The 21,303-nt window shown below is 36.8% G+C and overlaps 2 protein-coding genes across 3 annotated transcripts; one reads left to right on the top strand and one right to left on the bottom strand.

Moving 5' to 3' along the window:
- The first annotated feature begins 11,723 nt into the window (after window positions 1-11,723).
- Window positions 11,724-12,383, top strand: LOC136200504 (transcription factor MYB73-like). The gene has a single exon (XM_065990879.1). The coding sequence runs from the start codon at window positions 11,724-11,726 to the stop codon at window positions 12,381-12,383; it is 660 nt and encodes a 219-aa protein (XP_065846951.1).
- Window positions 12,384-12,922: 539 nt separating this feature from the next.
- On the bottom strand, window positions 12,923-18,611 carry LOC136235116 (protein DEFECTIVE IN MERISTEM SILENCING 3-like). Of its 2 annotated transcripts, none has more exons than XM_066024629.1 (8): window positions 18,434-18,611; window positions 17,517-17,618; window positions 17,176-17,290; window positions 14,910-15,147; window positions 14,406-14,597; window positions 14,065-14,331; window positions 13,337-13,562; window positions 12,923-13,256 (listed from the first exon to the last, which is right to left on the bottom strand). In XM_066024629.1, the coding sequence occupies exons 2-8, from the start codon at window positions 17,601-17,603 to the stop codon at window positions 13,221-13,223; spliced, it is 1,161 nt and encodes a 386-aa protein (XP_065880701.1). In that variant the 5' UTR covers window positions 17,604-17,618; window positions 18,434-18,611; the 3' UTR covers window positions 12,923-13,220. The 2 variants fall into 2 exon arrangements, with proteins under 2 accessions (XP_065880701.1, XP_065880704.1); XM_066024632.1 differs by having other exon boundaries at window positions 18,470-18,611.
- Window positions 18,612-21,303: the final 2,692 nt, after the last annotated feature.

Below are 21,303 nucleotides of genomic sequence, written 5' to 3'. Positions count from 1 at the left end.
CACAGCAGTAGGGAGCGATACTTGCTCGCGCACACGGGAGGCAGAGGGAAGTCGCCCGAGGACATTGCATATGGAAGATACAATATCCTTGCAAGAGAAATTCACGGCCAGGCCGAAAGTCCTAGTCCACCATCCGCTAATATCGGGGATTGGCTGCAAAAGCATAAGAAAAATATCAAGAGAATGGCAGATAGCTCATGAGGAAAAAGTAGCAATACGAGAGGGAGTAGATCAAGATGCCTCGTGAATGGGGGTACTGCTCTTTCCTTTAGATGAGGCGGATACAGGTGCGCCGCCAACAGTAAGGGACACAGAAGTGTTCTTCTTTTTAGAACGAGAAGACTCTATATCTGCACTTATCTTCCGCTTCCTGGTTAAAGGAAGATCCTCAGAGGCAGAAGCGGGACCTTGTGAAGCGGAAGCCCTAACCGGGGAATCCGCCCTAATAGAAGGAATCGTCCCTCCAGAAGGATTCGCCCCTACAACGGAAGCGGTTTCCATCATCCGCTTCTTTCTTCTCGCCAGGGCTTTGGCCTCCCGGTCTGCAGCGATTTGAGATAAAGGATCACCCCTGCAAAGGGTTAAAAGAAACCATCAACTTGGAAATAAAAAGTACCTTGCACAAAAACGCGATAAGGAATATAGACAACACGATCCCCCTCGCGGTATGCAATCTCTACTCGGCTCCTTAGCATATGAAAGGCCTGATCGTATGTCCATACAAAAGGTGGATTGCTCTTCAGGAACTTGATAACGGCGGATTCTTCCTGGCTGGGATACCCGAAGTTCAAACTCTTTACGTTGGGTCGGCTCCAGCAACGAAGGAAGTTCAGGTTCTCCTCATTAAACTTGATGAAAAAGTAAGATCGATCCCACTCGCGGATCTTGTTCAGCTTCTCGTCAAAACCATAGTATCCGCTCTGGCGGATGAAAGTGAAATACCCCGCCGAGCTTTTGAAATGGTGGAGCTTGGAGAAGATTTTGGGCGAAAAGGGAACCTCCAAACAATCCGCCAAGAATTTGTCCAGAGTCAAATCAGCCCAGCCGTTAGGATGCAATTGCCCGGGCGCGATTCCGTAACCGCCTAGGACGGAAGCAATCTCATCCGCCAGCGGATAAGTGAAGCCGCAGATAATCTGGGCCACGAAAATAGTGAAGTACCCCTTTGGGTAATCGCCCGGTCCCCTATCCTCCCCAGGAATGATAATCTCGAGACCTCGGAGCCAGGGATAATGCTCCCGCAAATCATCGATTGTCTCTTGACAAACCAGACTTCCCGACCTGTCCTTCTTTGGTAACAAACGAGGGGTTGGGACAGGTGGCGGAATCAACTTTTTGGGGTCAAAACCTAAACCCTCGTCGGTTGTATTCGCCAAATGAAGGAAGTCGGCGGGATGAGAATTACACCCAGGAGAGCTGGTCGAAGCTTCCTCAACTATCTCTTCGACCTCGTTAGAGACCTCGCGGACATAATCGTCGTCAAACGGCGCGAAGTCGAGGTCTAACATGATCGATAAAAGGAAAACAGAAGCAAAAAGCTGAATAAGGAACAAATGTGAAAAGAAAAACTTACATGAAAAAGACAACACAGTGAAGTGACGGGATTAAGAGGTCAACGCCGGAAAAGAAGTAACGGAATTAAAAGGTCGACGCGGGAGAAAACGAAAGAGGGGAAATGCACAAGTTCAAAACTTTGAAATAATCGGACAAAGACGAAGCGTCCCCTATAAAAAGACCCTAAACAATTTCAGTATCAAACTACTTAATTTTTTTAATATTAAAGTATACAATGTACTTAGGTTTCCAAAAGAAACAAGAGGTTCATTTCAATTTTTTTTATAGAGGTTCTCAATTCACAAGCAAAAAGCGCCTAGTTATGATTGTTTACCTGCTACAATCTTCACTTCCTAATTCATATATATTTTTAATTGTACTCTATAGAAATTTGTAATTTTGTTTTTGTTTTTTTAGCAGATGAACTTTGAAAATTTTGTCATATTGAGTTATTATTATTATTATTATTGTGATATTTACGAATATTATACACAAACAATGAGAGGAAAAAGAAAAATGCAAGGAAAGGGAAAAAGAACTTGTGGTAAAAAAAGCAGCACGTCAAGGTCTCCCTTGATCCAACTGTTGGCCTGCTGGCCTATGATTCTTTATCTAATATATATAGCTTGCACAACACAAGCAATAATAAGTTTCAAAGGTTGGTATGCTTGTAAATAAAGCCACTAATTAAGCAAATGCATAATGTCAGAGCGGCTTGAGCTTTTGGGAAATTAAAAAACTAATGGTGTGTTGGATCTGTATGGTACACGTTGGAAGCCCAGTGGGTATTTGCATACACTTTTAGTTCAATCGGTTCCATGACACATAAAAAGCCAACCAAAATGACATTAGGATTGACATGGTTTGATTCTTCCATCAATTAGTGCTCAATATCTAGTTATACATTTTTAAATGTCCATTTACATATTAATTAATGATCTCATGAGTATACAATTTGGCATTTCAAATTATGGTGAATCCATAATTTTCTATTTGGCGTTACAATTATTGCATCATTTTAAAAACATGATATATAGTATACATCGTGTGGATATAAGTCCACATACTACTTTATTTGGCATCATGTTTTGAATATCTTAAAAATGAGGATACATAGTAATAGTATACATCAAAATTAGGTTAAACGACTATTACAAATAAATCTTATGTTATTTTCTGAAACAAAAAAAAAATTAAGCATACCATATATAGTTTGGTTTGTATATATTAGATATAAGTTATCATTTAAATCTCTATATGTCATATTTAACACTTTTAGCCTGATGTAATTTAATTTAATTTGTCAAATTTTCTACTAAATCAAATCTCACTTTGTTGGATTAGAACAACCTTAAATAGCTTATTAGTTTTAAGAATAACAACTTACATCGCCGAGCTTGGTAGCATAAGCTTGTGACCCAAATGGGGGGCAACAAAGTGATGGAACATTACTATGGCTCAAAATTCCAGGCTCATGCAACTAACATCTGGCTGGTCCATTCCAAGCTGAGAGTTTAACCATGACCAAGGTTGAGATGACTTGGTTCCTAGAGTGGAGGGCACCGCGCTAGGCTGGCTTCACAAAGCAGCGACAACCTCCTACTCCTAGAAGTGGAAGGAATACAAGGTGGTGCTACCCGAGCCCACATGGTCTAATGAGCCAAGCTACTGCACCATCACTTTTTTGTTGATCAGTTTAACGAATATTCATCAGGTACAAATCAGTTAACAGTTAAGTTACACAAAATCCTATGTAATCCAATAGGATCAACAAGCTGATGTATATTAGTCTTTAATATTAGTGTTGTGAGAATTCCACATGGAAAGAATAAGAATGAAATTTGTATTTTATATTGTCTGGAGACATCTGTATTGTATAAAGACATCTGTATAGCCTGGAGACATCTGTATTTTGGAAAAAGGTAAAACACTTTTATAATTGTTTGGCAACCAATACTTACACAATATGGTTTCCCCTAAGGTACACTATGGTTTCCGGTGAGGTACACTACATGGTTTCCCCTAAGGTATAATATGTTTTCCATGAGGTACACCATGGTTTCCTCTAAGGTACACTATTGGTTTCCCATGAGGTACTGTTGTCCTAAAATGAGACTCTAGCAAGTGCATTAGATACAAGTAATAAAATGATAAGTCCAGTATCGTATCCACGGGGATTGAGAATCAAAGTTTACAAGAAATACTTTGTAGAACATGGTGTGTGTCTGTGTCAATTCTTTAATTTGAGAGGTGTTGTTCAAACATAAACAAGATCAGATCTTTAGTTGATTTCAAAGAGTACTTAATGATAGAAAAGGGAAGAACAGGTCAAGCACACCAGAACAGGTCACTTTCAGTCTCTAAACATCCTATTTATTCATGAATGAAGTAAAGTGATGCCAAGGTCTCTGTTTTGATGCTCACTTAAGTCAACTCTCGTGTGTTCTTAAGATTCTAAGACATACTGCAACCTTAAGCGTCCCCAAAGTTGGTTCTTTCTTGCATTACGATCTAAACAGCATTTCTCTAAAGAAAACCCTTGATGCAACCTCCTGACATCTCTGTTTCGGGGTTGAATGCTTGACTAATGGTTCCGTGAAGATGAAAGCAGTGTCCTATCATGCATCTAACACTAACATACATGCATTTAGCAATGGAGTTAAGGATTTGTCAAGCACATCATAATATATCAACATTCATTCATAAATAAGATTAATAGAAGACTTACATAACCGGCCTTAACTGGCCAAACCCATTCAAAACGACTACTCACTCATAGTGAAGAGTGAATAGCCACCATTTTCCACAGACCTCTATTGGAGGCGTCATTGTCCTAAGAGAGCTTCGCCTCTCTTCAAAAGTTCTAACTAAAACTGATTGTCTCCAAAAGTAAAAAGGTGTCCTTTTTCCTTTCCTCGACTACGTCTATATATAGGAAGAAAAACGAACCATGCCACAAAATATTACAAAATAAGATTGTTTTTCCTACTGTTACCTAACACTAGGGAATGATTAAAATTAAGTTAACCCTTGAACACTCAAGGGGTGATCCGTCTTATCATCATGTTGCTTTCCTGCCTTTCCTGCAACTGCTGCCACGCCGCACCCATCACTTGTCTAGTCGCTATCCTTCATCGGGTACACAGTGAAAATCCGTTGGATCAAAGGGCGCTCAACTCCTTACGGTTTGTTGCAAAACAGGCTGTGTTATCGCCCATTTTGACTTGATCAATACAATTTGCATAAAACACTTATAAGTCCATGTATTTCGGAATATTTTGCGTGAAACACACATAAAATGTTATTAGAATGCTGTTTAATTATAGTCATATTCATGCCCAACAAATACCCCCAAATAAAATCCTTACTTGTCCTAAAGTAAGCAAAAAGATAATAATAACACAAGAAAATAGTTTTAGGCATGAATAATCAAAGGAGTATTTACAGAAAGAATTTATGCAGAAATAAGGGAAACAAAATTATAGGAAAGTGATTTAAACAGAAAGAATTTAAGAAGAATAACTTTTTGAACAATTTGTGACTGCTAATGAGGCTTTTGCTAGAATCAAAATTTTAAAACCCTTTCTTATGAAATTCCTCAAAGCTTCAAATTGACCCTCAATCCTCATTTAAACCACCTGTTAAGCTCCAAGTGCCTCACTAAGCTTAGGAAGATTCACACACTCTCAAATGGCCTTTGTTGCCATAGGGGAAAGTATCATCACTTCTCAGCTTAGTACTATGATCGCTAGGTTATGACATTGCTCATTGGCCCTATCTCGATGGATCAAAAATTTTACGATCATAGTCAAAAGGTCTTGACATGGGTCGTACCGTTAGGCTAAGGCTAAGGTATGGACATGAATTGGTAATTTAAGTGTATGAATTTTCTACATGCAATGCAATTTTACCATACTCGGCACTTAGCATAGATCATTACGCACAGCCCGTTTCACAATATAAGCCAAACTATCCCATGAATACACAAACATAAGTATCCAAACATTTGACTTTAGTCTCAAGATGTTAGCATTTGTCCAAAAATTTAAGAGACTAATTCAAACACTTTTCTGTTATCTTTTTAAAATTCCTATTCATTCCTCAAATGTCATCATTTCACCGTTTGATCATTATAAACATAGATTTTCTCAAAAAAATTTCATTTTTCTTTCTCTCGAGCAGCTTTTCCTGAGCATGAGACAAATTCAAGGTGTTTTTGGGATTACAGTGAAGGGCATTGGTTCCTTAAATCTGTGTTTGCGAAAGAATAGGTTAAGGCTCAAGTTGGATATCCTAACAATGTGAGTGCGAAGCACATGTAGGCTTTTTGTGGAGTGAATTTGGGATCTAACTGCCTTTTTCCTCTTATGATCATCCAAAATTTTACCATTTTGATAGGGCAGCCAAAGCAATACCTACCTAAAGACAATATGCACTAGCCCTCTCATGAAGAATCATCGCATTTTCATGCTAATGTAGGCTCAAGTTCTCACATTTCAGGGCTTTTGCGTTGGAGCAGGAGATTCTTTAAGTGAAGATTGAGTTAAAACTTGAAAATTTTCAGAAATTCACGATTTTAAAAGGGAGCTCAAATAATAAAACAAAGCTATCACCTCAAATTTGCAATCACAAAAGCACAATCAGTTGCGAAATGGATCAGAAAGTGAAATGATTACATAAACACATTATGCGATTTGCTTAACAAGGACGTCAAGATTTTATTAGAGGGAAATTTGCTTAAACTTATCATACTACAACAACAACACGCTTCATCTTTTTATCATGTTATGCTCAAGTAGATTTGCAGTAGTTTAAACACATGCAATCCACCCCCCAAATAAAATTAACATTGTCCTCAATGTTACTCTAACAACAGGATAAAAGAATCATAACATGATAACATGGGAGTGTAACAATAAAAACAAAGAAGGGTTATAAGTGTTACCGGATGCTTGGATAACGACAAGTTTGAGGTTTTAAACAAGTGGGGAACGAGAGGAATCAACCTCTCGATCCTTAGCAAGAGCGGCACCATCCCCTTTCGAGGAGGTAGCGGCATTTGTTTTAGGGACATCAGATTTTTCTCTTACCGGACTTTTAACTGAGGTACCCGAAGGACTTTCCCACCCATGCTCCTCTATACAGACATGCTTCAGCATATCCACTTCTTGTTGCAAAACAGCAGTTTTATGCTCAAGAGCATGGATCTGGTCTCGGTTAGCCACATTCTGCGTAAACAAAGCATCGAACTTGCAAACAATATCATCATTGGTGAGCTTTGTACATTTCTTGTAAAAAGCGAGGTCTTTTTCGGGCGCAATCTGCTCGGACTCAGAGGAAACAGACACAGTAGGTTCACACTTTCTCTTGTGGCTTTCAACTCTCCTTGCTTCAACGAAGTCGGCCATCCATACCCATTTCCCATTCACCAGCTTCCCAAACAACATGCTTTGCAGGCTCCTTAAATCAATCTGGTCAGGGTGGTTCACCACAGTGAGCTGGCTGCGGTCCTCTAGTTTAAAAACCCCAAGTTCTTCTGCAATCCGAGTTACAATGCTTCCACAGCAAATGACCGAGGAATTCTTCTTTTCGAAGTTGCTGATGTACTCCCCAAACCAATAGCCTAAGTTCATTCTGGGCCCGATCGACATACTCCACAAGGCCGTCAAGTCGGCATGGGGAATAGTAGCCTGGTTTTCTCGGGCAAAGATGGTTCCCGAAACCAGTTTATGCAGGTAGCGGATGGCATAGTCATCAATATTCGACGCTTTGGAAACACTACCGTCATAGCTTTGCTAGCCCGAAATAGAATGCCAGAATGCTGTTGGGTCAAACACCTCAGGAGTCTGAGTAAATGCCTCCTTGTAGCCTTCAGATTCCAGATCATCATCGTCTGTAGCACCCAGTAAACTGTTGAACGTATTCAACGAAGGCCGCTACGTGTGAGTCATTAGCCTGAAGCTAAACTTACATTCTTCGTCGGGATCTGTGATATCTGGATTGTGCTTAAACGTGGCCAAGAATTCTAATGTGAGTTCTCTGTAGGCTGGCTCAGTCATTTCAAAGAAGCAGTCGAAATGGCCGGTCTCCATGAGCCTCCACACACGCTGATCAAGTTTGAGCCTTTTTCCAGCAAACTGTCCTCACAGGCCCGAATTCGAATTGCGCAAGTTCCTCATAATATTTCTGCATGGCCGCATCCTTGAACTGAGCAAGCTTTTTCACCAATTTTTCGTCCGGAACAAAAGCAACTGAGCATGTCCCCGCCATTTTTCCCTTAGCTTTTTCTTTCTTCGATGAGCCCTCGATTTTTACCTGCTTACCAGAGCCACGAGTTCTCATGCTGTGCTCAAGTTTAAATAGGGTTTCCCAATGGTAAAGAGCACAGAGCATGCGGTGACTAGTGAAAAGGAATGTATGAAAAAGAATTCAAATCGAGCAAGGGACCGTAATGAGGTAGGTCTCCTTAAGTAGGGAGAGGAGATGGAACGGTCTGTTGCCAACCCATCTTTATGAGGGCGGCCCAAAGGACGCCACCTGGACAAATTGGCAAAAGGCGCGTACCTTCGAATAGACCCTTGGGTGACAAACGGTCACGCTTTAAATTTTGAATTTAGTGCTTTATTTTTATTTCTATTTTTGTTGTTGCATTTTTTGAATTTTTCGAAGTCTAAAAGATCTTTGTCGAGGGATCCAAACATAAATTTTCGTCTCTCAAATCCATGCTTGTGGGGGGAAATTGTTTGCACCATAATTTAATCTTTTGGCTATTAATTATTTTTAATATATTAATTGGCTACGTCTAAGTATATTTTTCCAAAGTGGACATTAGGGGAAACTTGAAGTGAACTTAGGGGAAACTAAGAGCCAATTAATATTTTAACGTGTTTTTGTGAGCCAATTAAAAAGCAGGAAAGTTAGAAGGTGTCAAAAGTAATCCATCGTGAAAGTCAAAATGGAGCAGTTACATTAGACGTGGGCTGAATGTGGAGAATGTGACTTAGTGGAAAGAGGAAGGAAGTTACCTCCAATGTTTATAAAAGGAAGAAATCACGATGAAGCAAGCCCAATCAACCAACTCAACAACTCAACAAACCCAAGCAAAACTCTAGCAAATTACCTCTAGACTTCAGCATTTTTACAATTCTCGATTGTTTCCTTAGATAATTTTCAAGTTCAAGTTCATTCAAGCTTCTAGTACATTTTTATTTTTATTTGTTGTTCAATCATTTTCTGTAAGGTCGGTATCGTTTTGATAATCGAATCTTTAGGAATTTTCGGTCTCTTTAATTCTTACAGTCGTTTGATATTTAGAAGTTAGAAAGCGCACTCAATTTCATTCCATAGTTTGATAATACTATAATTATCTGGCACGCCCGCAATTTCCCACGAAAGAGCCAAACAATACTAAATAATAATATTAAGGGATAAACATCAAAATTGATCCAAACATTTTATGACTATTATTAAACCTTGTTAGGATTGTAACGTGTTAAATCAACAAGTAAACAATAATGTTCAAATTTTTGACCCTAATATTTTACAAATATTATGAAATCTTGTTGGGATTGTAACGTGTTAAATCAACAAATAAACAGTAATAGTCAAATAGATCATGTAAGGAATTTGGTCAGTCACCATTAAATCCAATTTTATTAAATTTAAATATTAGAATAATTTTAATTTCCACCGTATGATTTTAATATGCCTAAATCTTTTTTTTTGGTAGAAAAGGAAAAGAAAAACGAACAACAACAAACTACCCAAGAATTAGCCTAGGGAAGCTAACCCCAATTCTATCTTCTAAGAGAAGAGGAGAGATGAAACTAGGGGAAACCGGAAGGGTAGTAACGCCTAACGTCCCTTCATGGCCCGTCGCCGCCAAGCGATCAGCAACACGATTCTGCTCTCTAAAAATGTGTCTGAACTCTACGAACTCAAAGGAGGAGCAAAGCCTTTTAATAGCTTTGATGAGGTTGCGACTGTGAAGACCCATAGAATGATTCTCAGAAATCATTTTGATTGCTTCCAAATTATCAGACTCCACAGAGAGCCTCTTAACACCCAGCCTTTTAGCAAGATTGATTCCAGTAAGAATAGCCCAGAGCTCCGCAGAAAAGGAAGAACCCAACCCTAAATTCTGGGAGAACCCAGAAAGCCAGGCGCCCCCTGCATCTCTAAGCACACCTCCAGCCGTAATCTTACCGTTACTGAGGCAGGAACCATCAGTATTCAGCTTCACAACCCCCTCTCTTGGCCTGCTCCATCCCACGAGATGGACATCACAACACTGAGAGGCTCTGGCAAGGGACTCTCCTTTGAAACTATCGATAATAGAGAAAAGTTTTTTCGAGAAGAAATCAGCTAAGTTTGTCATAAAAGCAGTTTTATCTCCAAAAATCTCCTCGTTTCTCCATTTCCAAACTTGGTGACAGATAATAGCAAAGAAAATGTCACCATGCTCCATGTATGGAAGCAACTTTCCTCTAACACCATCAGAGAACCAGTCGACCTCAGAATGTGCCATGAAGGAAGAGAAAATATGGTGTGGTAGAATTTTCCTCCAAACCTCTTTACTATTAGAGCAATCTCTAAGAGCATGGCACAAAGTCTCAACATGGCCTCTGCATCTACTACAAGCTCCAGAATCAGCCAAGTGCCTTCTGTGCCTATCCGAATTAGTAAGAAGCCTGTCCTTAACGCCCAGCCACAGGAAACTCCTAATACGGAAAGGAACTTTAAGGGTCCAAATCGACTTCCACACATCCGAGGGAGGATCAGATCTAAAGAGAGAGAAAGCTTCAAAGGCCGATTTGTAAGAATAAACTCCATTGTTAGTCAGCGCCCAGCAGTGCCTATCCAAGTCTTCCTCTTGATTACTCACCTTCACTCCCCGCATTCTAAGGAGAGTCTCAAGGCTAAAGAAAGTATCAAACTTTGACCAGATCCAGTCCCCTTCCGACTCAACCACATTGGCAATCCTCCAGTTGCGTATATCACTAGGCGGGGGGGAAGAACACACCTCAATTAACGGTTTATCCCCAATCTAGTTATCAAACAAGAAACTAATGGACTTACCATTCCCCACCTCCAGGCCAACTCCTGAGCAGAACTCATCAAACACAACACTAAGTCCTTTCCAGAGGAAGGAACAATTAGCAACTCTCTCTTTCGGACCCCTGAAGATTTTGTCTTTCCGATACTTACCACAAAGGAGGCGAACCCAAAGAGAGGAGGGGTTTTGCCACATACGCCAAAGGAGTTTCATTAATAAAACTTTATTATTGTCCTTTGCTTTCCTAATACCCAGACCTCCAGAATCTTTAGGCTGGCAAACCTCACTCCAAGGCATAAGATGGATCTTCCTGCCCTCCGCAGCTTCCCCCCACAGGAACCTACTGTTAATGTTGTCAAGATCATTAAGCACAGGATTCGGAAGCTTACAAGTCTGCATGATGTGATTGGGAGCAGCACAATTAACAGATTGAATTAACGTGAGGCGGCCAGCGAGAGACAGAGTCTTGGCTTTCCAAGTGGCACACGTCGAATTAGCTTTATCCAAAGTCTCTTTGAAGGAGCCTTTAGACACACGCTCACTGTGGAGGGGAACGCCCAGATACTTCCCAAGAGAATCAGTAAGAGGAATACCTGAGAGATCACTTAATCTAATCGTATGATTAAAGTCTAAATAAATAAATTAATATGCCTAAATCTAATCATATGATTAAAGTCTAAATAAATAAATTAATGAATAAATAAATAGGTGAATAAATAAAAATTTCAAAATACCTTTGAAAAAAGAATTCACAATGAATTTTTTTGTAATGAATATTTTTCATTACTAAAATGATATTTAATTAAAATAGATAAAGGAAATAAATATTGTTTCCATATTCTTAAAAATATTCCATATCCATAACATCAACATATTCCTTAATAAAAATAATGATTGCAAATATATAACACTAATTTATAGGCTAAAAATTTGAAAAAAATAATAAAAAATTATTACAGTGTATTGTCTTTGCAAAGATGTCCAAAATACCCTAATCACAATTGTAATATGTGTATAAAAAGGAGGGGAGAATAGCTTAATCAAACTTTATATCGTCTCCACCAGAAGAAAAAATAGTTCTTTCTTTCCCCTATTTCTTCTCACTTTTCTATTCATGGCTTCTTTCAATGGTGGAGATTGTATCAAAGGCCCATGGAGTCCTCAAGAAGATGATACTTTAATCAAGCTAGTTAAACAACACGGCCCCAGAAATTGGACTTTCATAAGCACCGGAATTCATGGCCGCTCAAGAAAATCATGCCCGTTACGGTGGCTTAATCAACTCTCGCGAGAGGTTCAGCACAGACCTTTTACTACAAAGGAGGATGATACCATTGTTCAAGCTCACGCTATTCACGGTAATAAATGGGCCACAATTGCTGGACTCTTGCCTGGCCGGACTGATAATGCCATTAAAAATCGTTGGAAATCTACTTTGCAGAGAAAACGCCAGGCCGAGTTCTTGTCTGCATCATCCAAGTCTAACTTGACTGTCAAGAAGATGAGTCTTGACATTTCATCTGAGTCTAGGTCTGATTCGGGAGCGAAGAGGCTGTGTTTGGGTGTAGGAACGGATTATAGTTGTTTCAGTAGGGTGCCTGAGACAGTGTGGACTTTGTGTCCACCGGGGGATGGGTTGGTTCTGGGAACTGCTGTGGCGGAGAAGGGAGGAGAAGAAGGCGGAGACGTTGAGAAAGAGGAACAGGAGGAGAAATGCTTGCTCAATTTAATGCAAAAGATGATAGCTGTTGAAGTGACAAGACTAGATTTATAAACTCTTCTTTTACGAGTAATAATGTTTTTAAGATAATTAGGATTAATATTTAACTGCATTTGATCTAATTCATTTTTCTATACATTTTTCGGATAAGTTTTTTTTACTACAAGATTATCATTATCTCGTATACATGATTTAGAAAATATTACAAGGAAATTCAATTTGGGGTTTTTATATTTTTTGTCACAACACGATTTCAAAAATAACTTGTTTGATGCAATTACTAGTTTTTTTAATCACAAATACACGATTTTAAAAATAACTTCTTTGACATTATTATCTTTATTTTAGATAAATAATCAGTTTTGATCAACTTTAAACATCTGCTATCAATATGCTATCACTTAGTCACGATTTTATACCTAACTTTTGACATCTTCTATCAATATTTTTATTTTGTTTTTCCCAATTGTTTTTTTATCTATTCAATTTAATTGTAACACCAAAACTTAATTAAAGTCCAATCGTTGCACTATTGAGAATCAATTTCACTTTCAGAAACTAGTAAATTATTTATCCAAATTAATCAAAAAGTATGCAAAAAGAAAAACCCATAATAATTTCACATAATGCAAAAACTTCAGGGTTTATGAAAGAACTTAAGGAAAAAAAATGGCAGATTTGCTACTCCTAATACGAACCGGTCCTTACTGCACACCACAGATCGAAAAGGATTGTTTCAAACCATTGACTTCACAAAACCAATTGCTCTTGGTAACTGAATAAGCTGCCCTTTTCACGAAAAGAAATTCGTAGCCCATTCAAAAACGATAACGGAATAGAAGACTTTTCCGAGTTGCTATCCTGATAAGGATTTGATTCCCCCTTCTAATATCATCTAGGGTTGAACCTATCCTGTCCTCCCTGCATCTGAAGCGAGAGCAAATGCTGTTGAAATCTGCAAAATACAACTCCAATCCAACTCAATTAAGATGTGTTCAGTGCAATACCTGAGGTGTGTTTGCAGAGGTTTGTGAGAGAAACTTAACAAACTCTTCCTTCTTTCTCTCCAAATTGAATCTTGCAGAATTCAATAGCATTTGCTCTCGCTTTAAATCCTCTGTCAACTTCTCCTTTTCCCATGTCTTCTGTTTGAGTTGATTCTCAGTTTCCATGTTGCTATCAGGTGGATTTGCTGACATGGAAGGTTTTGGAAATCTTACATCAACATCAGTCCTGGGGAACAAAAAAAAATCCAGAAAGAAGAGATACCAAATGAGAAATACACACATAACACGCGCTCACACACACACATGCAACTTGAACCCGTGACCTCTCGGTCACACAACAACAATAATGTTTACCGTTGCGCCAAGGCTCACCCTTTGAATCGACCATTCTAGACAAAATAGTTATTTCTTTTCTTTTGTATGATAGTTGTACAAAAATTGGGGGAAGAAAAATCCATGCACCAAATATCATGAGTTGAATTTGGAAGGTCATAGGCTAACACTATGAACCGTATAGGTGGCCTATTATAATCGAATTATAGCACATACATAATTCTACAATGTATCATGATTCAGAAAGACATTTCTTTCTTAGTGCATTTAAACTACCTACATGCAGAAAGAAAATTCCCAAATACCACAAAAGGAGATGTTGTAAACAAATGAAATTCACCATTAGATCCAATTGGAAGACAATTTCATGTCAATAATGAAAGCAAAATACTTACCCATTCCCCAAGGAAAAGAAACCATTAATCTTAATAATCCCTCCATCCCTACTTTTATAAACTTGCAGGTGAGAAAAGAGGCTGTAAAATAGAGTCTCTCTGAGGCCATAGACATCAGATACATACAACAAATTCATGTAATCCACATGGATCATGTTAACAGCGAAACCAATAAATCCAGGTGGGCACTCGCCATTAGGCAATTTTGGCTGTAGAAGATCAAGCCTTCTTTGAGGGTCATCATCCACAAATTCACCACAGTAAGGTCTACAAGGGAAAAAAAGTTTGTAATTCAAGAGCTGAATTCCAAACAGCAATAAAGAAAAGAAAGAGATACATGCCTTAAATTTTCGAGACAAATGACAAGAAATCGACCATCCAGAGTCCGTCCGATAGTAGTACCAAAGCCTCGAATTCCAGAATCACTATTTATATGGCCTTCCTTGTCATAAGTTTCAAGAGCTTTAACACCTTCATAAGTCCTGCAAACAATTCCTAGCATTGTCTCTACTCCTAAGTACTCTGAAAGAAGTCTGCAATTAAGAAAGAATAAGTAAAAGTAGATTGAAAATAGTGCAGATAACTAACAACAACTGCATTATCATGCAGCTCTTTAAAGAAAAGATCAGTGTGGCAGTAAGTACAGAGGCATTTCACTGATTGAAAATAATAAGAGCTCTTGGAATTGTGGAGTACATAAATTAACTGACTACATTAGAACCAGGAATAGTATGCTATATTAGCAAGGAAACTAATCATAAGACTTATTTCATAGAAGAGGAAGAATCTACATGTTAGATAGATAGTAAATATCAATAGCAGATAACATGCAACTTCAAACTAACCTGCTAAGATTATCATCATCCACCTTGCCCAGAGTAGCAACAATACCAAGCACATCCTTAGTGAATCCGAGTTGAGGTGCATGAGTACCATGGCGCGTTGTCAGCTGACACAGAATGCCTGCAGCAGAAGTTTCATGCTGCAGAATCTGATTTACTGTTTCTTCCTCACTCTGATTGGAGGAATGGCTTTCACTTTCACCACTAGGAGGTCTTGCGGAGTGATAATTACCAAGAATAACTGAAAGGAAACTTGTCAGAAGCAAAAAATGAAAATGGAAAAAGAGATATTATGCATCACAAATGATTATACAGATAAAATCTCCAAACAATTCTAGCATCTAAAAGTAAATCCTTCCATTCGGAAACACAGACTGGAAGTTGAGATAAAAAAACTGCTCGCACTATAAGTTCTGAGCTTTGGATTGAGTTATTGGTCCTTGACTATGAAATCAAGAAGTAAATCTGCTTTTCTTTTTCGACCTAGCTTACCTATAATGAGAATTAATTTCGTGATCTCTGAATTTGTTTTTCAAATGATGCTTACTTTATTAATGATAAACACTTCCCTGTTATAACTTATAAGAGTACAAAAGGCAGACTTGAACTAGAACTCCTGCTCATATTATAATTCAAACTTCCTAAATAAAAATTCTGAAAATAATACCATGACCCTATTAGAATTAAAACTTCCTAAATAACAATTCTGATAATAAATTCCTACTCCTCAAGGACTAAGACTTCCTAAATAAATAACAATTATGAAACTAGTAAGTCCTAAACCTAATCAAAATAACGATTTATTATGATATAGACTAGCTACAACAGTTTTAACATTGTCTTCCAATACAAAAATGAGTGTGATCTCATGCACAAAGATGATAACTGGAGCTACTTCACCAAAGCATCAGTTGGTGATAGGATCTTCATCATCTGGTTCTAGTAAAGGTTCCTCCAGTCCTTCCAGCCAGTGATATCTTTTATACTGATGTCCTCATGTATACGATTAGTCATAATTATAACAAATCCCCTTAGTCTTTCGGTTCTCTAAACGGTCCTTCCACTGCTGGCCAGCAGTACCATCTTGATAATTTCTCTTTTTTCATATAGCCTTGGTAATTCAGCAGATTTATGCAACTCTACTTCGACCACGATTGTGCCTTTCAACAGTGTGTTGATGCTTACAAAAATTCTCACACATATGCAACCAACCAGCTCAAGGGATCATACGACCCATCAAACTTAGGAAATCTAGTTTCGAGAATTTTGGAAGCAGACCTCCTCCTGCCGTCGTATTCTACTGTCCACCCCCTATCTCCTTCCTTGTTGTGCTAGATTGCCACTCTCCTCAATGGTTTCTAGTTGGAGTACCATGGCCTCCACCTTTGGCCTGTCTTTGCAGTATGAAGCTCAAAAAGGCTTCAAACTGTTTTTCCAGATTACTTGATTCACCCATAACTTGCTCTAATACCACTTTGTTAAGCTCCTGAGTTTTGGATCAAATTACTGGTCCTTGAACCTTGAAATCATGAAGTGAATCTTACTTCTTTTTCTTTCGAGATAGTATGATGAGAATTAATTAATGCAGCTCGTTAGAGAGAAACCTGGATCTCTATGATGAGAACTCCTGACCACTGAATTTGTTTTTCAAATAGTACTTTACGAATGATAAAATGGCTCCTTTCTATAATAGTACAAAAGGCAAACTTAAACTAGTATTCCTATTCTATTAGATTTAACACTTCCTAAATAAAAATTCTAAAAATAAACTACTATCCTATTAGAATTAGAACTTCCTAAATAATAGTTCTGAAAATAAACTCTTATTTCTACTAATACTAAGACTTCCTAAATAAATGATAATTCCGAAAATAACAATTTCTAAATAAATTTACTCTGATTTGGACTAGCCACAACAGTTTCCTAACAACATCATTTTCTGTTTATATCAGCAAAAACTTTACTGAAATATCTTGTCTAATTAAATTGACTAAAACATTGAAGGAAACAGTGTATATGAATGACAGATCTAAACATTGCTACCACAGTACTTAAAGCACTTGGAGAACCAAGAATTAATGGCCAACAATTAAAAACAGGTGACTCAGTTGAATTTGTTAGGTAGCTACCATGCTTAAATTAAAAACAATTACACTACACAACATAAATTTGTTCATAGATGTGCTTGTATCCAAGTGAACATCACATGCAAATACTTCTTAGCTGAGTAATCTTCAAGAAGAGGCACAAAAAATAAAATTTAGCATACCTTGCAGATCAAGTATTGAGTCTTCTAATTTGTTTCGTTGACTTTTCAAAATTTTCAAGTTATCCTCATGCTGCTTGATTTGGATTCCTGCTGTGTGTAGATCATCTTGAAATTTCTGCAAAGGTTACAATTTAACAATTAGTTCTTTGACCTACTTTACATTGTAAATAAGCTATAGTAACTTAAAGGATGTCTAAAAAAATACAAATTGCAATGTGAAATTTCGGCTTTTTTTTTACAAATGTCAACTCCATAAAAATAAAATATAAATAACAGAAGAATTGCTTTTGATTTACACCCACATCACAACAAAATGTAAAGATCCTATGCAAACTGAAAACCTTAGAATTGTATATGACGGATTGGGCTTGCATAGAACAACCATTTTGCATTTCATTACTTGGGATAATAGTAGCTTCTTCTTCCATCACAGCTGACAAATCCTGCGGAAACACTCTATGTAAGAATTACAACTAAAACAAAAGGATCGACTTAACATTTGCAACTATGAACATATCATCTCAAAGAGCAACATGACACTATGTTCCTTATACAAATAGGTAAAGCAAGGCACATTTGTATGCATCACAGTGCACCTCAAGAAACAATAAAAAGCTGACAAACAAAAACCATATTTACTAATAATGGAAATAGTCATAGTAATCTTCTGAAATCTAAAGATGATAAAAGTCTAAAACATATGAAGCCTCAGATATAATTTCTTTATGGTCTCACTGCATATAGTGAACAAATTAAAAGCCTTCAAAGCTTATGCTCCCAAATAATATCCTAATTATTGGAAGATGAAGTCATCAAAATTAGCTGCAAAGTTTAAAAGTTCTCTGCCATTCAAAAACAAGGGCTGGCAATATAATTTCTTTGATAACAACCATGTGAGCATATACATGGCGTCTACTCTTCTACTTGTCAAAATTTTCAAAATATAGTTCACTGAGTGAAGCAAAATGAATCCAGCCACACTAATCACCATCCTTCTTAGGGTCTCGAAATTTATCATATGCGAGTATTCCAGTGATTAATATGAGATACGGTACGGCGGGGATAAGCAAATTTTATATATAATTAATAATATATATATCATTTATAATGAAAATTCAAAAGATACATAAATATATAAATCACAAATCATATTCATAAAGTGATTATAAAAACACAAATAATACTCTCAAGTCATTATAAAACCACAAATAACATCTATAATATTAACTAATAAGTAATTAATTCATAGCAGATCGACCAGATGAGAGGAAAAACTCGATCAAAGTAGATTGACCAGATGAGAGTGATCGACTTCAGCAAAGCAATCGAGGAAGACAACTGATTGCACAGAACCACTGAACAGAAGAACTCGATCAGATGAGAGAAAAGATTTAGGAATTTCAATTTTGTTAGGGTTCAATGCATCGCACAGGAGAGATTTTCAATTTTAGTTTAGGGTTCAATCGATTTCGTGTCGGTATATACTAGTAATCCTGGGATTATTTCATTTTAATCCTTATATTTTCTGAGTTTTAAAAAAACCCTTATACTTTCATAGTTTTTTTAAAAAAACCCCTAAAGTATCCCCGAAGTGTCCCCGAAGTGTCCTCCGCGTATCCCATCATTTAAAAAAAAATCATTGTAGCATCATTTTTTGATGGGGAATCATTTAATAAAATAATATTATTTATTTTCTTTTTCATTTATTTTATATACATAAAAACCAGAAATCAAGAATCATTTAACACTAATAATCAATCCATACAAAATCATTTAACTCTAATAATGATGAAATGGGTTGGAGTAAAAACATTGTAGCAACATCAAAACAGATAGAGAATATGATGAAAACATGGTTTGATGCAGTAAATTTGATGAAATGTGTTGGAGATGGTCTAAGCCCCTGTTAGTTGCAAACTGAAAAGAACTGTTCATTAAACCCAAAACACAATATTACCATCCATAAGTGGTTCAGATCAAGGCGGTTAGGTTTTGACAACAACAAATTTAACTTGTCAAAACTAATTTGTGTGACTCACTTATATACCAAGTAAAACAAAATTCTCTTGAAATTATCTGATTATGGATTTATAAACATCCATGCAAAACAATTTTTCTTAGAAAGAGAGGAATTAAGTCCAATTTACATTAGAAAATTTGAATTATCCCAATGATCAAAGAAAATTAAGCAATTAAAAAGAACCAGACGAATTCCATCTTAAATTACAAAATGCACAACTGGAAAATTATGGACCCTAATTTGGTCGATCCAACAATGAGCTTACCCGGAAATATAACTATAGAATTCCTGAGCATTAAAGACCTAGGATGGGCAAATAATAAGATAATAATTTAAATAGTTATCGAGTTTTGTCATTGTATTATACTATTAGGTAATTGTGGTTTCCTAAATAACTACCACTATGTTTAACAGAGGCGATATACGAGGTGATATAGGGATAAAAAGTGGCTCTTTATATACGTTGTTTGTTAGAGGGGGTGTACAAGGAAGGATAGATGGGTCGAACTCCAATTAATTTTATTTTTTTTAATTTATAATCATAATCAATGTATCTTCCACATGATTTTTTTTAATGTGAGACTAATAATAGTAGACTGGCTCTCTGAACTCGTCCATAATTGTTTTTTAGCTCCCTGAACTTTGCAAATGTCTTACCAGCTCTCTAAACTTGCTTATTCAGTAACAACTGAATACAAAAACCATAATACTAATTCATCAAATTGTCTTCTCGGTCATGAATCTTGTCATCTACACTTCATACGTGCATCATTTTATCGGTAACAAATCACAAACATATGTTGGGATGTGAAAAAAAATATACTATCTTTTGTACAAATTGGACAAAACAATTCAAAAATTTCACCAATTTATAAATTTGCTCTTGGCTACTAACGTTAGGGGTAAAATTGCACCATTTTACACGTTGTGGGTAAAGTTACTCCTGACCCAAAATATTAATGGTATTTTTGCTCCTTAACCCTACTAACTCTGGTTCCTCAATATTTTGAAAGGTAGGGGAAGAAAAAAATTACCTCACAACTAGATGAAGATGTATTTTTAGAATTTAGGTTTAATAAGTTTTGGTATTTATTTGGTACAGAATAAGCAAGTTTAGGGAGCTGGTGAGACATTTGCAAAGTTCAGGGAGCTAATAAATTTTTATGGACAAGTTTAAGGAGCTGGTGATACGAAATAAGCAAGTTTAGGGAACTGGTGAGACACTTACAAGTTCAGAGAGTCAATCTACTATTATGGATAAGTTCATGGAGCTGGTGATGTATTAGGCCTAATTTTATTGACCTATTTCAAAGCTTAGTAACCAATTCACAATATAAGCTCAAAAAAGTGAAAAGACTAGTCAGACTTGCCACATATCATTTGCTTAAATATAACAGGAATCTATACTATATACTAAATTTGTAGTTAATAGTACTGATGTATCATCTCTTGAAGATATCTATGGCCCGATGTGCCATTTTCTTAAAATATTGTAACTCTTCTTCTTCACAACTTTTCTCCTTAGCTTTGCATGACCATGGTGATAAACCGTTCCCAAATAATTACCCACGTTCTCAATCTACCCATTCTTTATCTATTCAGAATACACGTTTTATTGATAACTTCTTTTCTTCTTCTTCATTTGCACTTTGTTTTCTTCATTTTATGTCATACTTCTTCTCGAATTTTGATTTCATTTGTTGTCGATCTGTGTTTTCTAACCGTTCAAATTTGTCATCTTCAAGCGGGGAGTAATTCCAAGAGACGCTTGTTCAAAGAAGCTCGGATCTAGTAATCTTCACCTACCCCCAATGTATATATGGAATCTACACCATTATTTAAAATACATAAAATTAATATGATTATTTTTGTTTGTATATGTAACTTCTTAAATAAATTCAGTAAGTAACACCATTTTTCCTAAAAAATGAAATATTATAGATTTGTTTATTTACAATTTTTTTTAGTAAAAATGGGGTGATGGTTTAGGGAAAGGCCGGACATCCCGCAAAGGAATAGTATACAAAGGAATAAAGAAACAAAAAGAGGAGAACAGAGCAAAACTAAATTCTAAATTGTTCAATCAAACTATAATCACCATAAATGAA

This window comes from Euphorbia lathyris, chromosome 7 (genome assembly GCF_963576675.1).
Source record: "Euphorbia lathyris chromosome 7, ddEupLath1.1, whole genome shotgun sequence".
NCBI lineage: Eukaryota > Viridiplantae > Streptophyta > Magnoliopsida > Malpighiales > Euphorbiaceae > Euphorbia > Euphorbia lathyris.
The sequence above is the reverse complement of the archived record's forward strand: the minus strand, read 5'-3'. Positions and strand labels throughout refer to the sequence as shown.

Excerpts from the sequence above, each read along its gene's own strand:
- LOC136200504 (XM_065990879.1), top strand. The coding sequence starts at position 11,724 with ATGGCTTCTTTCAATGGTGGAGATTGTATCAAAGGCCCATGGAGTCCT.
- LOC136235116 (XM_066024629.1), bottom strand. The coding sequence starts at position 17,603 with ATGGAAGAAGAAGCTACTATTATCCCAAGTAATGAAATGCAAAATGGT. Across the intron at positions 14,598-14,909 it reads GATGATGATAATCTTAGCAG|ACTTCTTTCAGAGTACTTAG; the intron begins GTTAGTTTGAAG and ends TCTTAATTGCAG. Across the intron at positions 13,257-13,336 it reads CCTCTGCAAACACACCTCAG|ATGCAGGGAGGACAGGATAG; the intron begins GTATTGCACTGA and ends CTCTCGCTTCAG.